This window comes from Halyomorpha halys, unplaced genomic scaffold (assembly GCF_000696795.3).
Source record: "Halyomorpha halys isolate HHAL.00 unplaced genomic scaffold, Hhal_1.1 Scaffold2460.1, whole genome shotgun sequence".
NCBI lineage: Eukaryota > Metazoa > Arthropoda > Insecta > Hemiptera > Pentatomidae > Halyomorpha > Halyomorpha halys.
This window is the reverse complement of record NW_027106513.1, coordinates 58001-74494: the sequence shown is the minus strand read 5'-3', so window position 1 is coordinate 74494 and position 16494 is coordinate 58001. Positions and strand designations below refer to the sequence as shown.

General features: G+C 29.4%; 1 protein-coding gene across 1 annotated transcript in view; it reads right to left on the bottom strand.

The window, feature by feature from the left end:
- Nucleotides 1–4527, bottom strand: part of LOC106691528 (WD repeat-containing protein 48) — a 17072-nt gene extending 12545 nt beyond the window's left edge. The window contains exons 1-7 of the mRNA XM_014437322.2: nt 4150–4527; nt 3858–4074; nt 3573–3785; nt 2408–2548; nt 1327–1481; nt 1044–1226; nt 26–202 (exon numbers count right to left, since the gene is read on the bottom strand). Coding sequence (XP_014292808.1) covers nt 26–202; nt 1044–1226; nt 1327–1481; nt 2408–2548; nt 3573–3785; nt 3858–4074; nt 4150–4194 — 1131 coding nt within the window. The 5' untranslated portion in view covers nt 4195–4527. The remainder of the gene's footprint in view (nt 1–25; nt 203–1043; nt 1227–1326; nt 1482–2407; nt 2549–3572; nt 3786–3857; nt 4075–4149) is intronic.
- Nucleotides 4528–16494: the final 11967 nt, after the last annotated feature.

The following is a 16494-nucleotide window of genomic DNA, read 5'->3' as shown; positions in this document are numbered from 1 at the left end:
ATAAATATATATTAATAAAAATTACCTTCAGTACGTCATACACAGCCACATTTGAATCAGTATCTTGGGTAAGAATATGACGCTTATCATTGAGTATGTGGAATTTACGGATTGCTGGCCCTCCTTTTATAGTCTGCTCAGGTTGTGTACAAACAGGTTCAATATTGTCTTCATCAGGAAGTGAATCCTTTTTAGGCACGCTCTGAAATGACTTAATTATATTATCCCAAATATATTACTATTTAACTAGAATAAATTAACCTTTATCCATAATAATCGATATAAATCTTGTTTCCTATAAGTAATTTAATAAGCACTAACAGTAATACAAAATCAGTCAAATCTATGAATAATAGAAATGAGTAATTTAAAAAAAAAATTAAAACAATTTGTAGCTCAACATGTAGAGGTGTGTTCAAGCTGCAACTTATTTATCATTCCAATCTCATTGGATTCAATTTCAGATCTAATACTAGGTGGTAAATATTAAACCCAAAGTTGTATATCAGGAACTCACTATGCTAAAGAGAGACTTTAATATTTTTCAAAGATTTTAAGTATAATAGAATAAATAATTTCAATGACATTGGCTTTTTGAGTTTATAATTCATGATAACTAAAATGTAAGCAATTCATTTATTTTAAGTATAAAATTCATTAGGTAAGAAGGATGTCATGTTCAACTAATGAAATAAAATTTAACAGCTGAAAGGCATTAATGTTGGTGGAGGAGGGGTACTTCAACAGAAAATGGGACCATCCTTTGCTGATCAGTTGGGCTTAGATTCATTTTAAGGGTTTTATTTGAAGTAAATATTGACTAACTCTAGTAGGAATTGAATGTATTCTGTTCCTCACTGTCAGCTCTAAGAATCATTTTACACTCAGCCACCAAGTCATCTAACTGACTAATATCAAATCAATATAAATATAAAGTTAGAATTCTAATAAGAAACAACTTACTAAACATTGTCATTAACAAACATAAAAATTAACATTACTAATAATATAACAGTATTATCAAAATATTTTAATTAAATTACCCAAGAGTTAATTGAGGAATTAGAGGTTGCAACCCAAATACCAGAAAAATCAGAATTCGCAGCCATTTTCAAAATTGGTGCTTCCTCTTCACATAAAAATACTGATTGTTTAGTTTTCAGATCAGTCAGATAAATTTTTCTATCTCTGCCTCCAGATATAACATGTGTAAAACCGTCTGTAGCCTAATTTAATAAAATATGGATACACATTAATTAATTGAATACTAATTAAAATTGATAAAATTAATTGAAATTGAATTATTTTAAATATGAAATTACTTACTATCAATGCCCATACACCTTCAGTATGTATTCGATAGGTTTGTATACACTGCTGTTGCCCTAAGGACCAAAGTTTGATAGTCCCATCTGAGCTACCAGAGAGACATTGAGTTCCGTCTCGATTTACTACAAGTGCTTTCACATTATCAGTATGACCTGAAACAAAAGTATATGAGAAAGAGAGATTATTTTAGCTGTTATTCAGAAAAATTAAGGTTAGATGATATAAAAATCGTCCATAGATTCAAATTTCCTTAACATAATAGATATGTGTACATCAAAAGTGAAGTAATCACAATAAATGTCAAAATCAAGAATTCTTGGAGCCATATTATAACCTATGTAAATTTTCTAATTAATGATAAATAATGTGAAAATGATTTGTGGAAAGAAGAACCAATGAAAACATTAATATAATTTTATGAAATGGCTAACACATAAAAATTATAAATTGTTAATTATATATAAAAAATTCAATCATAAATCATTATAATACTCTAAAATTACAACAATAATTAATAGATCAATTAAATGCAACATATGGAACCAACTCAATATTTTGTCAAGATCCAGTAGGAGGGAAAATGGGTTCCACATGAACTAAATGAGAGACAGCAGGGAAACAACAAAAAATACTTATAATGGATAAAGTAGGAGAAGATTTAAAATTGAATAAGAGGAGTAGAAATACATGATCTGTCATAAGAAGTATTTTTATGGAGAAAACTTCAACTTATCAAAATCAGACTAACATACAACAGGTGATGACTTAGATCCTACTCACAATATCAACTTATATTTCAGTTTAAGCCTAAAGTTTTAAGGTATATTATGTAGGCGGTAAGAGAAGATAGGGCATACAAGGTGAGAAAAAAAAATTTATAACGCACACGATGATCTGTAATCTACTCACTTTGTTGAAAACACAAAAAGAGGTTGAAATACATTCACTGAAGAAACTAGGAAAAAACTGAGAAAACAATTAATAATAAACAAGGCTTCTTATGCCTTTTGAGTCACAAAATAGATAGTGCAAATCACCATACATTGATTTCAGAAATTAATAGCATGAAAAATCTTACCAATTAACTTCATTTGTTTATTGCAAGATCTTGGATCCCAAACCCTCAAAACTTTTTCGGTACTACCACTAATTATCACAGTTCCAGAAGGATTCATAGCAAGACTATAAATAGAATTTTTACTTCCAGTAATAGATGAAGCTAAAAAACAAACAGATATTACTAGAAAAATTAAATAAATTTATTGTATGAGAAAAGAGAAAATTAAAATAAGGCTATAATTTATCCAAATTGGACAATAAATTACAAATACAGCAAAATAAATTTCCTACTTGAATAAGTAGATGAAAAAATTTTGTCAAGTAATTTAAGTTTCATATAATATCAATATTTCATTTTGTGCATTACAATACACGTTAAAGCATGTATAAGTATTTAAATCTGTAAAAATTCACAAGAGTCAAAGATGGAGGGTAGGGGTTTACTACACCCGTTAAAGAGATGAAGAAAAAACAAAACAATCGATTCTTTTATTGGATGATTCCTTGATTTATGTAAATAGTTTATGGTGTCGGATTATAAATGACAATATGGGCCGACTGTTTTTTTATTGTGAATAACTGAGTATATCCCCACTCACCATGTTGGTATGACACTTGTGAATCACTAGTATCTAGCAGTAAAAGTAAAAAAAAAAATCATATTTTTTTGCTACAAAATGAAGGTAGAGATAAGATGTCCATAGTTTAAATAATATAAAATAACTCGTATATCATTACATGATTGGAAATCATTACACATTATATAAAATATATATATGAGACAGATAAACTTAATGAGTCAGTTTCATCATTAATTAAAATTTAATTACGAGTTATCTCATTAATATCAATCTAATGACAATAAAAACTGATTTTGTTTTGTAGGTATCTATAGTTAGTGTACATTCCTATTTCGTTATGCATTGTTTAAATTAAATTTGTAATTAATAAAGATTTTGTTTTGTAGCAGAAGAAGTTTGTATTCAATTAAAGATAACACCTAAACAGATAATACATATAAACAGTTATGTCCATTCTTTAAAAGTTAGGAAGGTAACCTAGGTAAATAAAATTGAAATGAACAACAGTTTGAAAACATACACAAAAATCTTAATCATACAAAAACACTGTACTGAACTGAAAAGATTTTCATAGCTAATATGGATTTTATAGCAATGACTTACTTGTAACGGTGTTGTTGCTAGCTGTTAGTGCAGTTAAGGTATTGACATCCCATAAAAATATAGCTCTGTCTAACCCAGCTGAGGCTACTTGCTCAATATCCTTAGCATAAGCAAGAGCTCTAACATAATCTTTATGTGTTCGGAGAGTAGACATACAGAATCCTTTATGAGCATTCCAGACCTTTACTGTAGTATCAGAACTAGCAGAAATTACTGCAAAAACATTATTCACACTTAATAACTTTCATTTTGATGAGATGAAAAAAAAAAGAGAGGTTGACTTACAATTTTTGCCGCCACAACAAAGTACTATGTCATTAACCCAATCAGTATGATGCTCCATTGATTGTATATACTGTTCACGAGATGACTTTGTATTCCATGTCCTAATAATACTATCCCTACCAGCAGAATACAGCCTTTGCATGTGAGGATCATACTGTAATGAATTGACACCTGCTCTATGTTGTTTTTCAACTTCATCTCTTATAACAAACGAAACCTACAGTAATTTAAAAATTAGGAAAAGCAATGAAATATGATTTGTTGACTTTAATAAATATGGGTGTTAAGTTACCTGAACTTTTTTTCTACCACTCTGACCAGATTTGTGAGTTGTCATTTTTCCTAAGGATATAAGAAGCTTTCAAGATAACTAGTAAATCTATAATATTTTGATTAGTCCCATTTTAAGATGCCAACTTTTGTTTTGATTCAGAAAACGATAAGATAAGAGGAAGTCTCTTATAACCTATCTAATGTATTTTCACCCTTTTCCATTAATACTTCGAATAAAACTTTAACATGACGGTACTTGAGGAGAAAACATTGTTCACTTTAAAATAACAATTAAAACAGAAAAGTTTAAATTAAACTGCACACATCCCATTCTCGGACAGCGGCTATTAAAATGATAATTAACATTATCCACCATGTTTATAAACGGGCGCTGTGCGATGCAGCATAAAAAATTCAATGAAAATGTTACCGATAAATTTTTTAAATATTTACAACATTTTTGCGTAGAATGGGGCAAATTAAACTTAAAAACGGATAAATACCGTAGTAATTAATAAATAATAACATTTTAATAAATTTTGTATATTTAACTCGATAACACCAAACAATTATAAAAAATTTAAAATGTTAAAAAGGTAAACAGAAAAACGTACTGAAAACTGATATAAATTTAAAGTTATCTTAAAATAAAGTTAATAGCTAAAGAGCTAGGTTGCTAAATTCAACAAAATTTGTGCTTTTACATCGCCTGTATTGTAGTATGTTTTAATGGAAAGATTTGTGGTTCTATTTATTATGAAATGGTATGTTCATTTAAGTTACGCCAAGTTATAACTTGCAGCATGATCAAAATAATCTTGGCCCATCCGATCTCCGTGGGGAGCACTTGTGAATTAGTATCAAAATGACAATGGAAAGTACATTAGAAAAGGAGCTGTAAAAAAATCTTTAAACTGTTCAAAATGTGTTTAACTTCTTAATGTCTTGTAATTTAGGTCAATGAAGACAAAAATTCTGCCGTTTTAAGTGGACATCCAAAAAAAACAACCGATTTTTTCAGGCTATCCGTGATTTTTACACGTTTCCATGTAGGGTAGTAACTACTTATTTTATACTGTAACAAATCTTGTTTTGTTAAAAATATAAATATGGAGGGCATTATTTAAAATTATTCCAAAGATTAAAATTTTCTTTTTCATCAGAAAGGGCTCGCGCCCCCTGGCCATCCCCCGGGATCTGCTAATGTTACAAGAATTACATCCATTATCTCAAAGTGGCAATCAAATGTAATGAACCTTTGTGTTTTTTTAAAAATTAAAGTATTTGAATAATTTTTCTGAATCTATTTAGTAGGTATTCTTTTGTAACATGTGCATGTTATTAATTATGGTAGCGGCAGCCTTCTCTCACAAACAATCACAAACAGATTGCTCATTTATATTTTTTCTTCAAATATTACCTTTAAGATTTTAATAATCTAAGCAGAGTCAACTTTTTAAATTTTTTATTCATCTTTTAGGTTTTAGTGCCCAACTAGAACAGGAAAAATTGTGAAACTTTGGTCAAAACTTCTTGAAACTTTGAATCGAGATCTTAACAGTCGCAAAATAATTTGATCAAAATACGTCGAGTGAGGTAGCATTTTTATTGTTATTGTATCGAATGAGACCAATCCCATGACCAGGGATGGACAGAAAGTCATTGCAATTACAACTATTGTAATTTGAAACTAGGAAATGAAATTACAAATTTGATTATTAATTTCAACTACTTGATGGACCACTGTTATTCCACTAATGGTCCGAAATCACAATTACTGGTTGAACAAAAGTAATTGGAATTACATTTTACATTAATTAGTAATTGCAATTACTTTTTGCCAACACTGTCTTCGACAATAAAGCCAATATTTTAAAAGTTGTAGCCAATTTTAGGCGAATAACACAAGCAAATCACAATCTTTTTTCGAAAGATGTTTTTTAAGCACAAATAAATTAATGATTATTCCTAGGATTGGTATCAGGGACTTCGTCATGGAGATTGGTAGGGAGATGTCGCTTCCCCCAATATTTTGAAAACTCAAAAACTTGGAAAATTTAAGATTTGAGAGACTTCTTTACTGACTAATTTTTGGGTATAGGAGTGCACTAGAGATCTGAAACTCGGATAAAAATATTTTATGAGTGTACAACAAACGGGCATGTCGGCAGTCAATTGTCATTCTGGGTAATTTGTACCTAACTTACCCTCACAGAATCTTTTAAAATTCTATTTTACTCAAAACTGTTTTCGACTGAACTCCTTTTACACAGCAAACTCAGTTATAACAGAAAAGTTTAATTAATTAACTTTTAATATTGAATATATGAAAGTTATTTGTTGAAATTAATGATCTTAATTATTCATCTTAGATTCATTTTAAAAATCAGTTTGATTATTGATAAATTATATTTAGGAATCCCTGCAAAGTGGGGCTAAACGTTGGTTCACAATAAATAGTTTAATCACTGTTTGAGTTATTTTGACTGCTCCAGGAACATCTTTCTTTTATAAATTATATTTATTTTGCTTAGTACAGATGAGGCAGACTAAATAAATCTTAATCTGCAGCTGCCAATTCCTCGCATTATATACAAATATTTTCCTATTGAAATTAAACAATATAAAATTAAAATAGTTATTTCAAATATATTAATATTGGAATATCATTATGTTAAAATTATATTTTATATCACAATTTTGTTAAATATTAATATTTGAACTTAAAATATTAATATCCCCCCCCCAAAAGGATTAAAATCATGCTAAAATATTTTATGATTAAATTTATAACTTATTACTGGGACTCAAGAAATAGTAAATTAGTAATAGTAGAAGATTTGCTTGATAGTTAGAAGTACTATCGACTATTGGCGTGTGCTTGACAAACTTACTGTCGCTATCCATGTAGCACAGGAATCTATGCTTAAGTCAAGGAAAGCGCGAAAATAGGGGCATGTAGTTAGGATAAATGTCACTAGAGGTCGCTAATGAGGTGGCAGTAAGGTGGATCTCTTTACACTATAGACTATAAATAAATAAAATAATTAGTAAAAAAATATATAACTGGTATTATACATTATAAAAAAATCGTTTTACATAATAATTGGGAATTCAGTTTAGTCAGAAATTAAATTGTAATATTCATTTTAAGATTTACATCATTTTATAAATTTTTTTTGGCTTAAGTTGGCAAATAACAGTTTGAAACCCTTGGAATCCAAATCTAACAATTATTCTGAACATGTTAAGTAAGTATTCTTTAAAAATAAGAATTTGGAATTGTAAAATGTATTAATCTGATACATTTTGCATGATAATGACATAATTATGAAAACAGATAATTTATTTATTAAATACTAACTAAAAAGCTTGTAAAATAAAACTATGTTAGTACGAAGGAAGCTGATTTGTATTAATTGTAGATTAATTGCAGAAATGCTGTATGATATACATATTTAATAAATAAATTTGTAATTTAAATGTATTCTCAGTGTATTATGAAGAATTTATTCTATAAATAATGTAATCATTATTTCTCCTTATTTCATATAGTATATTTAGTTTTAGATATTAATATAATAAATAAAAAATAAATGAATAAAGTTTATGTACCAATCAAATTCAAATTCATGGGTTTTTATATTTGAATAATAATAATTGAATATATACATGCCATATTTTATACATGTATATATTTGGTTTAAATAATATAAAATGATATACTATAAAATAAAATCATTCATTAATTTTTAATTTGGAGGAAGATAGTGCAGGTGGTGGTCAATAAAGGAATCAAAATAGTAAAAGAAAACTGTTTATTGTTAACCAATGTTTCGTCCCACTTTGCAGGGCTTTGTTTGGATTGATAAGAATGATGTCCTGTTACCTTCTTCTTATCAGCCTTGATGAAGCCCTGCAAAGTGGGGCAAAACGTTGGTAAACAATAAATAGTTTTCTTGTACTATTTTAATATCTTTATTGACCGCCATCCGCACTATCTTCCTCCAATCTACTTCATACTGTTAACTATCTTCTTCCAACATTAATTTTTAAGTTTTAAATATGTATTACCATTTGGCCTTTGGATGTCTTGAAGTGATAAGGAATCTCTGATTTATGGTTTTTTGGAGTGTTGATGGGAAATGGGCTGCACTATGTTTTCATTGATGTGATATTTTCTGTCCAGACAATACCTGAAGTGGTGACATATCGACTGGTTAGATATTTTCCTGTGTTCAGAGATGTATTCCAGACTCCAATTTTATTCCAACCAATCATTATACATAAAATTATACTTTTTTTTTTTTTTTAAGTTGAGGCTCAAAGTTTCTTTTTCAAAATATGTGTCCTCGTCAGGGATGTATATAACACTATTTCTTTTCTTACTAAAAATTTTATGCTAATTATGTATTTGCTTGATGGTGGCAGCTCATACTTTTCACTATATATTTGTTGGTATATTCTGTGGAAGGAGTTTTGAGTAACCAGGACTAGGTTTATGTAAAAGTAAATTTATGTTATGTAAGTTTGTGTAGGTAAAAGTTATTTCATGATGATAGCTCCAAAAATCAAATTGAAGCATTTTCAAGTATATAATGATCCTATTTAAATTGTAAATGATTCGTTGTAATTATTATTTATTATATTGTGATTTTTTATTGCAGTGCTGTGAAATATGTGTAGAGATCTGATGGATGTTTACATTTCTCACAGGTTTTTGGTTCTCAGGAACAGCTTCAAGGAGAAAGAAGGTAAAACTTATTCTTATATGCACTATGGTCCAACTCTCTAACATCATCAATTTAGCTACAGTACTTACAAGGCCCTTGAGCTAAGCATAACATAGATAAGTAATGTTTAGATAATTCAACTAAAACAGAGCTTGATGATATTTGAGTTGGTCCATAGCCCCTGCCCACTTTGGAAAATCCATGTTTCTTTTTATAACTGGTAGTGTTTGATGCATGTGCAATAAGCTCATGTTATTTACGTTTATATTTTTACAGTGGTTGCCTTCTCCCACTAATTATTAGATTTTTATTTATTATTTTTGTAAAAACTAACTTTCAAAATTTTAATATTTGAAACATTATTAGGTTTTTTATAAATTTCAATAAATTTTCATCAAAAACCTATTAATTTTTTTGGTTGGTTTCAGTTAAAACTTATTTGTGAAAAATGAAATTAATTAATTTTATTATCCATACATTATCTTCCTCACTATCTTCCTCCAATCTACTTCATACTGTTAACTATCTTCTTCCAACATTAATTTTTAAGTTTTAAATATGTATTACCATTTGGCCTTTGGATGTCTTGAAGTGATAAGGAATCTCTGATTTATGGTTTTTTGGAGTGTTGATGGGAAATGGGCTGCACTATGTTTTCATTGATGTGATATTTTCTGTCCAGACAATACCTGAAGTGGTGACATATCGACTGGTTAGATATTTTCCTGTGTTCAGAGATGTATTCCAGACTCCAATTTTATTCCAACCAATCATTATACATAAAATTATACTTTTTTTTTTTTTTTAAGTTGAGGCTCAAAGTTTCTTTTTCAAAATATGTGTCCTCGTCAGGGATGTATATAACACTATTTCTTTTCTTACTAAAAATTTTATGCTAATTATGTATTTGCTTGATGGTGGCAGCTCATACTTTTCACTATATATTTGTTGGTATATTCTGTGGAAGGAGTTTTTAAAAAAAAATCATTGTTATTATTAACTTATATTATAATTTTTCTCTTTCACATATTTGTTAATTTTATTCATCCATATGGCTTTTTGCCTTCAATATGGTGTTCTGTCAAGTAGTGGTATCCATTTTTATGAAGAGGCATCCTGATGGACACAAGCAACGTCCTTGGTTATGGTTGATTTTTTGGATCACTATCATATATTTTGTCTTTTCTTCATTTACTTGCTAGCCAATTTACTCTACTTCTGGTATTACAGTCTTAGTGTGTCTTTCTGTAACCTCTTGATGACTTCCTAGTGCCATAATATTGTTCACATATCCTAGAATTTTGTGTTTCATTCCAACATGCACAGCTCCATTTTCATATCATGTTATTCTTATTACTTTCTCTGAGAATCCATCTCCTATCTCAGATCTATTTGAATTTCGATCATCAGATTCTTCTCCTTGTATTGGGACTATGGTTTCAGGATATTTTGTATATGCCTTCATTAATCTCACTAATTTTCTGGGAACATCCAACTTAGTCTTGATTTTACTGAGTCAGTTTCTGGCCATGGAATCTTAAGCTGCTTTGAAATTGACAAATAAGGTTTGTGCATCCTGATCTACTTTTGATAGTCTCTCAAATACCTGGTTTATGATGAAGATTTGGTCTACCATGCTCCTTCCTCTCCTAAATCCTCCTCACTGGCCAGCTATTATTTTTTCATACTACACTTCTGATTTAGCAGGTTATTTGTCATTACCTTATAGGACATCCAGAAGGAGTACTATGGCTCTGTAATTCTTGGTTTTTTGTTTTTCCTGAATACCTATTATTTCCTTAGCTTTTTTTTTTTAGTCCTCTATCTAAGCCTCCCAGTCTTGATCAACCGTGAGGTACTCCAAATTCAAATGTACGAATTGTTTACTAAGCGCCACTAGGAATTCATCTTTTATATCAAGATTTTTTTTTAATATGGGCTTCTTAGCATTTTCCCACTTGGTTTTCAATTGAATGAACTCACCTCATCCTCAGTTTTTATCAGAGCGTGATTTGAGGCACAGTCTACTCCATGATAGCTTCTTATATCTTGAATAGATGTCTGATGTCTATTGCCAGACTAATACAGCTCATTCTATTGAAGTTGCTTGTTATGTAAATATTTTGGCCTCTTATGTTGGACTTAAATTGGAGTTCTCAGCCTATGTTGGTATTGAAGTCCCATATGAATAATTTCTTATCACATTTTTGAGTCTGATTCACAACTTTTTCTAACTAATTGTAGAAATCATTCTTCACCTTTATCTTTGGTAAGTTAACTTACATTAATAATCATGTTATTAAAGCAATGACTTCTAATGCGTAATCCGCTTGTCATCTTGTTTATCAATGTGATGTTCACAACTGATTTCTGTTTGGCTGTTAATTAACCTTTTCACTTCATTCACTAACATTTAGAGGCCCCTGGTCTGTATTAGCTCTGAATATTCCATGATCTGTGGTATATAGAGCCCGTTATACAAAGTAAGCTTATGAAGTATGGGGTCACTACCTTGTTAAGACAGTGAGATTTTCCGAGGCTAGTTTTAGGTTTCGTATTTATAGTCATACATTATAATTATTATGTATTAAAGTTATTATTTTAATGTGAAAGGTAAAAGTAGATTTCAGCAGGAAACTCCTGCTACTCCTAAAAGCAAAGGTAGAAGCAGGAAACTCCTCTTTTTTTTACACAAACCACTTTTTTTTTTTTATAGAATATTTAATAAAAATAAAATAAATTAAAATTTGGAATTCCGTATAACTATGGATGGAAAGAGTGATTTTTAAAAATAAGGTTTTGAATGGAAGGATTCCAAAGAAGAATATGGTGAGTATAGTATATATAGAAAGTATAGTGAAATGATGAGGGATCAAAGAGAAAGAAGCTAGAAAAAAAGATGTATTAAAATTATCATGTGGTTCCTAGCAGGCCTCATTGAAAATAATAATAATAATAAACGCTTAGCAAACCTGAAGATTTGATGCCAATACTACCAATCGTTCTATACTTATTAATACATTTCAACTATCCAATACTAATACAACTGTCCTGTGATGAACCTCCAAACCCAAATCTACTAAATCAGTCTTAACGCAATCCTTGCACCTATGTTTCAGTCTACCTCTCGGATGTTAGTTCAGTGTTTATTAACATTTTAGGGATCTATTCATTACTAAGTCCTACAACCTTTCAGGTCCTTATTCGCCACAATGCTATAACCTGAATTATGTTTACCGGATGCAGTTGTGTAGCCTTCTTTATTCTCCAGTTAGCTCATCCTTTTTTGATCAAAATATTTTACAAAATACTGAAAAAAACAAATAAATTAATAAAATTGGTTTCTAATAACCTAATACTGGAATATCATTATGTCAATACAATTTTTTGACCAAAAAATTTTGTTTAAATATTTTATCTACTATCTACTTAATAGATAACACACAATTATTGGTAAATAGATTAAAACAGGTACCAAAAGTTTATTAATTTTTTAATAAAAATGTTAATGAAATTTCATAGGGCTTTTAATTTGATTATAGAGTTATAATTTATATTTGTTATCATCTTTAGATATTAAAATTTGAGATTATTGAGAATTTAAATTAGTTAGGTAGGTAAACAAATGAAAGGAGTGTGAAACTTCAATGAGTTGTGTATGAAATGAAAGCAGTGATGTAAGTACTATTGCATTGTTAATTTCAACATTGTTATTTCTTATTTCCATTGTGGGCAGAGTTTTGCATGTCGCATATGCATGTTATTTATTATTATGTGTCTACATCCTCTTCCAAATAATATTGTTATTTTTAATTTTCAATCACATTCAATTATGAAGTCAATACTGTTTTTTATTATTAAGTTTATTACAATTAATTTGTAGATGTTAATACTTTAATTGATCGGTATTAAATTTATAAAAAAAAGTATAGTATTACTAATAAGTTAAATTACATTTATTTCATTATAAATTTATTACTTCAATGTAAGAGGCATATTTCAGGATTCTTAATCTATATCCTCAAACTCCACTCTTTACATACACAATTTTATCTAATTGAATATTAAAAAAAAAATTATTTCAAATATCTTAATACTGAAATATCATTTTATTAAAATTACATTTTATCTCACAATTTTGTTAAAGTTTATTAACTTTATTAAGTACTAATATTTTCCATAAAATAAATTTAATTCATGATAAAATTACTTAAATTCATAGTTTTATTACTGGTTGATAGGTGTTTTTAATTTTAAGAAAACTATTTTAAAAGTGAATAAAGTTCCATTTTTTTTGTAAATTATAATTTTTTTTTAATAAAGGTAAATTTTTGTTTTAATATTTGATGATGACCCAGTCTTCCTAAAAAGTATGTAAAGCTCAGTATTAATATTGGATTAAAAAATGGAATTTTGTTAAAATAACGAATTGTTGGCAATGTGTTAACTGTGTAAATGGCTATAAGCATGCTTCACCTTTTGCTTTATACAGCTGATATCATAAATACCTAGAGGCGATAGAACAAATTGTTTATTCTTATTGGTTACTAAGCAGTTACCTGATATGTACCAAATATATATTTTTAGTTTATTCTTATTTTTACTATTAACAAGGAGAGGCTAGTATGTGGAATCACCAATTTTAATGAAACATCTTCAATAAAGTTCATTTTTGCCCTTAAGTACAAATTTTGATATAAATAACAAAATTAATTTTTTTTATTTTAAAATTTCGCCGTACTGGTGAAAAAAAAATCAATTTTTTTTTTTGGAAAATCACAAAAATGCAATAACTTCAGGACAATGCCACTAATCTGCATGAAACTTAAGAGAGAACTAGAGAACTTAAACGGTAAGCATAACGAAAATGGTACAGACTGTACCTTTATAAATAAATTAGAACAGGAGATATAAAATAAAACGTTTAAGAAATTTTCTTTATTTGGAACTGCTTTTTTCTCCTCCCATAAAAGGGCGTAAAATCTAAAAGATATTCATAGCGATTGAAAGAGCGGAAATCCATCTTTCCAACAGTTGTTGTTACCTTGGTTTTGGATAACACTGTTAGGAGTTATGAATTTTCTTCGTGAACGGGGGACAGTGGAAAAAAAAAATCAAACTCTGAAATTGATAATTTTTTATTTATATGAAAATTCGTATTTAAAAGTTTTAAATACGCTAATGCTGAATCTGACCTAATTTTTCCTGAACAATTTTTTTAGTTTACTGGAAGCGTCTTTTTTTTTTTTTTCTTTTTTACACACTCGTTAAATTCAATGGTCATCAAATATATAATAACCATCAAATACATGCAGAGCAAAGGTGGTATGCGATAACATAAAACATTTCTAAAAATACGTAAAATGTTATTTTTCTGGACTCTTAGGGCGCATTGGCAAGAACTTTGGGACACATTTAGTATCACCAAAATAAGTTTCATTGAAATCGGTGACCACTCGAGCGTAGCCTTCTCTTGTAAACGTAAGCTCCGTGGTACGTTCATACCATATTTTTAAATTCATTTTTCCAAATGCATATACCATATGGTGTATCCATTGATTTTCCTTTTTTTTTTTGCTATCATCTTTATTATTAATCAGCATAACTTGCGTGTTAGTCGTTGTGGTAACTACATAATCCAGAAATTCAACTTTCGTTCTAGAATTTTTATCATATATTTGTTAATTTAATTACTCAAGCAATTACAATTATGTCTTTATAAACTTATATTTGTGCTGTGTTAAATAAAATATAAACCGCTAAAGTTAATTGATAAGATTTGAAAGAAAGTATTTACACCGAATCGATAAAATTTTATAATATACAATCTTAAACTAGAGTTAATTATTGAATTCGAAAGTTGGCGAAATTATTTAATAAATTAAAACACGGAGAGCCCAAATATTTATCTGTTGACAGTTCTAAAACAATGCTATTTGAACACCAATGTGTGGCTGCTACACAAGCGCCCTTTGATTTGTGGCCTAAAACCGATACTCAATGGGCCGGCTGCCAATTCAAACCAACTTAAACCAGCCAATCCAGATAACCCATCCACAAGTTCGTGCATGCGCCATTTTGCTATAGTTTGGCAAACTTGTAGTAACAACTTTAATTTGTACCTAGCGTGTTTTATTTGTTAGCTTAATCCTTAGCAGTCCTTAAAAAAATAATCCCTATCTTCATTGTTTAAAAATCTGATTATGCAAAGTATATACAGACGTATTTTATAATTCGTAACATTCAACTTCTAATTTAATTTTCATGACAATGGACGAGATAGATAAGGAACGGAGTAAAAGTGGAATAAAATGAAAAAGAATAAAGAGACTTAGTGTAAATCCTTTGTCTTTGTTTGCTGTCTTCATAAGCTGGGGCATTGGTCTTGGAGATAAGCCCCAGTGTGTAGCACCGGTCAGTGAGGCCACTTATTAAACCACTGTCCGTCAGCGGGGGCTAAACCTTAATATCTACCAGCTCTTTTATTATTGTCTCTTAGAAGCCATTTCTCTTTAATCCTAAACTCTAGCCTTCCGCAAATGAAACCTCTGCTTTTATTGTCTTGGAGCAGTTCTTTCGAGGAGATATAATCCTCTCTAACATTCTATTTCTAGGCCGAAGTCATACTCTTTTCATTTGTTGAGGCCATAAATCATCTTCAACCTAGATCACAATACATCCTATATAGCTTCCAAGCATTATCAGGTGATAAAAGGAATTTAATTATCTTTTAGGACCACCTATGGATTGATTTTTAGTTATGATTAGACATAGAGAATTTAAGATTCAATGCTGGTACCAATATAGTGGGCTATATAACCCCTTTCACCGAACCCGTGGTTTATTCGGATGCATAGTTGCTGATAAGTTTTTTTCTCCACAACGTTTATTCAACACACACAATTGGTAAAGATGCATACTTCATAATGATCATCTTGAAGTAAGTTTACGTAAAAAGTAATTACATTGCCCCACTGGAAGATAACGCTTCAGATATACAATTAAGATTCATCTATCTGTAAACTTATATTAACCCTGAATTATACTCGCTGATACCTCACAGGGGATAGATGAACGGATGTTTTGGGCGGGCTATGACTTTTCAAGGGAAAGTCACGGGTCTGAATAGTAAGAGAAATGAAAATTGGAAATCTGTTTAGTCGTTCGCAAAAAAAAACTTTTATATATTCAGAAACGGACAGACTTTTTTTAATTTTTTTGATCTCAAATTATTCTAAAAATTCTTGGAACATCACAATAAAACCTATGAATTGGTTAAGTCTTTAGCCTAAAAGATTGTTATATAAGCACAGACTAAACAAATTTGATACAATCATTTTCAGGATCTGAAGCTCGACTTGTTTCAAAACATTCACGCTATCTCTAGTTGTATGATTTGAGCCATCAATTATAAAAATCAGTCGATTCGTTCACTCAATGGCGTAAATATCCCATGGCAACAATGGCGCTGTTGCCTTTGGATGAGATTCAACTCGTCTCTAATTCGTGTGCTTTCTCAAAATTTTTTTTTTTTTTTTCCGAACCCTCTAAAAACAGAAATAAAATGTGAATTAGTAGTGCATTACTGTGCAAGAAAGAAAAGTAATTCGTGTTGTGTCTTACCTTTTACT